This window comes from Branchiostoma belcheri, unplaced genomic scaffold, assembly GCF_001625305.1.
Source record: "Branchiostoma belcheri isolate BF01 breed outbred unplaced genomic scaffold, Haploidv18h27 scaffold1053, whole genome shotgun sequence".
NCBI lineage: Eukaryota > Metazoa > Chordata > Leptocardii > Amphioxiformes > Branchiostomatidae > Branchiostoma > Branchiostoma belcheri.
This window is the reverse complement of record NW_017802440.1, coordinates 1-1,378: the sequence shown is the minus strand read 5'-3', so window position 1 is coordinate 1,378 and position 1,378 is coordinate 1. Positions and strand designations below refer to the sequence as shown.

The following is a 1,378-nucleotide window of genomic DNA, read 5'->3' as shown; positions in this document are numbered from 1 at the left end:
TATCATGTGAAGATTTCACATGTGGCAGCACAATTGAGTTTTTTTTAATGACCCGATTTGTCTGCCTTGCTTCTCCTCTGTGTGCTGAAGTTTTAAAACCTTCTTTCACATTTTGTTACAATGTAGATGGTAGGTACGGTACTGCTTCCTGACACCAACTTCGTTTTAAATTGAACACAATATGTTTAAATTCGTAATACTGTTTTGGAGGTAAAAAAAGGTCTGTTTCTTGTGTAGATTACCCCCGTCAAAGTGTTTTGATTGTTCTTGTTGCTCTTTTCTTCCTCAGTTATGGGTTCAAAGAGAGTGGCCATTATAGGAGCCGGGGTGAGCGGACTCACTTCGATCAAGGCTTGTCTGGAGGAGGGGCTTCAGCCGGTCTGCTTCGAGCAACATGACGATCTCGGTAAGGACAAGGCATTATTACACGTCTGTGTTAATTTCAGTAACGTTGAAGAATAGAACAACTAAAATATAATTCCACTTCGATCGTGATATAGCTAGATAGTAAAAAAGAGAGTATGATAGGGAATAGAAATTTTTGCCCACTAAAGGAAATGAAAACAGAAGGGTGGGGTGAAAGGTTGTAAGTAAACTACATGCATATGTACGCATGTGTACATGTGACTGTTATATGGTCAATAGTCAATATTGACAGACCGCCGCTGCCGTGCTGTAGGCTTGTCAAATACATGACTAGGCTGGCAAAAACATGACTCAAGCATTACGGTAGTCTGCATAATGATGCTATTTAGACAAAGCAAGGCACAGACATTTCGGAAAATCGTTGTATGTTTTCCTTGTTCTGTTCACCTTTACCTATTGTGTGCTACTTCTAACAATCTTCATACAAACCGCTATTCCAGGCGGCGTGTGGTACTACTCTGACGATGTCAGACCCAACCAGGGCGCCGCCATGTACCGGTCTCTCATCACAAACTCCAGTAAAGAAATGATGTCGTTCAGCGACTTCCCCTTCCCTAAGGACACGCCCCCCTACCTGCCGTACCACCGCGTGTACACATATCTACAGGACTACGCTCAGCACTTCAGCCTCAAGAAACACATCCGATTCGGCACACAGGTGGGAATATTATTGTTAAACACGGTCTTCTTTTTCTTATATGCCAGTAGAGCTGTGCTACAATTATTGTTCCGTTGTTCTCCTTTCTTACGTTATCCCTCCAGGTCAGCCGCATACAGAAGACAGAAGACTTTGATGAGACAGGACGGTGGGAGGTCCGTACTGTACAGACGGGTCACGGCGATGGGGAACAGAAAGAGATCTTTGACGCTGTCATGGTACGTTTACGTACTGATGATCATAGAAACATAAATGTTAGCAGCAACAACTGATAATATCTGATAAGGGTGAAGT

General features: G+C 43.1%; 1 protein-coding gene across 1 annotated transcript; it reads left to right on the top strand.

Moving 5' to 3' along the window:
- Positions 1-274: 274 nt before the first annotated feature.
- On the top strand, positions 275-1,366 carry LOC109477970 (dimethylaniline monooxygenase [N-oxide-forming] 1-like). The gene is made up of 3 exons (XM_019779427.1): positions 275-406; positions 867-1,084; positions 1,189-1,366. The coding sequence occupies exons 1-3, from the start codon at positions 292-294 to the stop codon at positions 1,354-1,356; spliced, it is 501 nt and encodes a 166-aa protein (XP_019634986.1). The 5' UTR covers positions 275-291; the 3' UTR covers positions 1,357-1,366.
- The last annotated feature ends 12 nt before the right edge of the window (positions 1,367-1,378 follow it).

Coding starts and splice junctions, on each gene's coding strand:
- LOC109477970 (XM_019779427.1), top strand. CDS start 292: ATGGGTTCAAAGAGAGTGGCCATTATAGGAGCCGGGGTGAGCGGACTC. Junction 407..866: donor CGAGCAACATGACGATCTCG/GTAAGGACAAGG, acceptor CCGCTATTCCAG/GCGGCGTGTGGTACTACTCT. Junction 1,085..1,188: donor ACATCCGATTCGGCACACAG/GTGGGAATATTA, acceptor TTATCCCTCCAG/GTCAGCCGCATACAGAAGAC.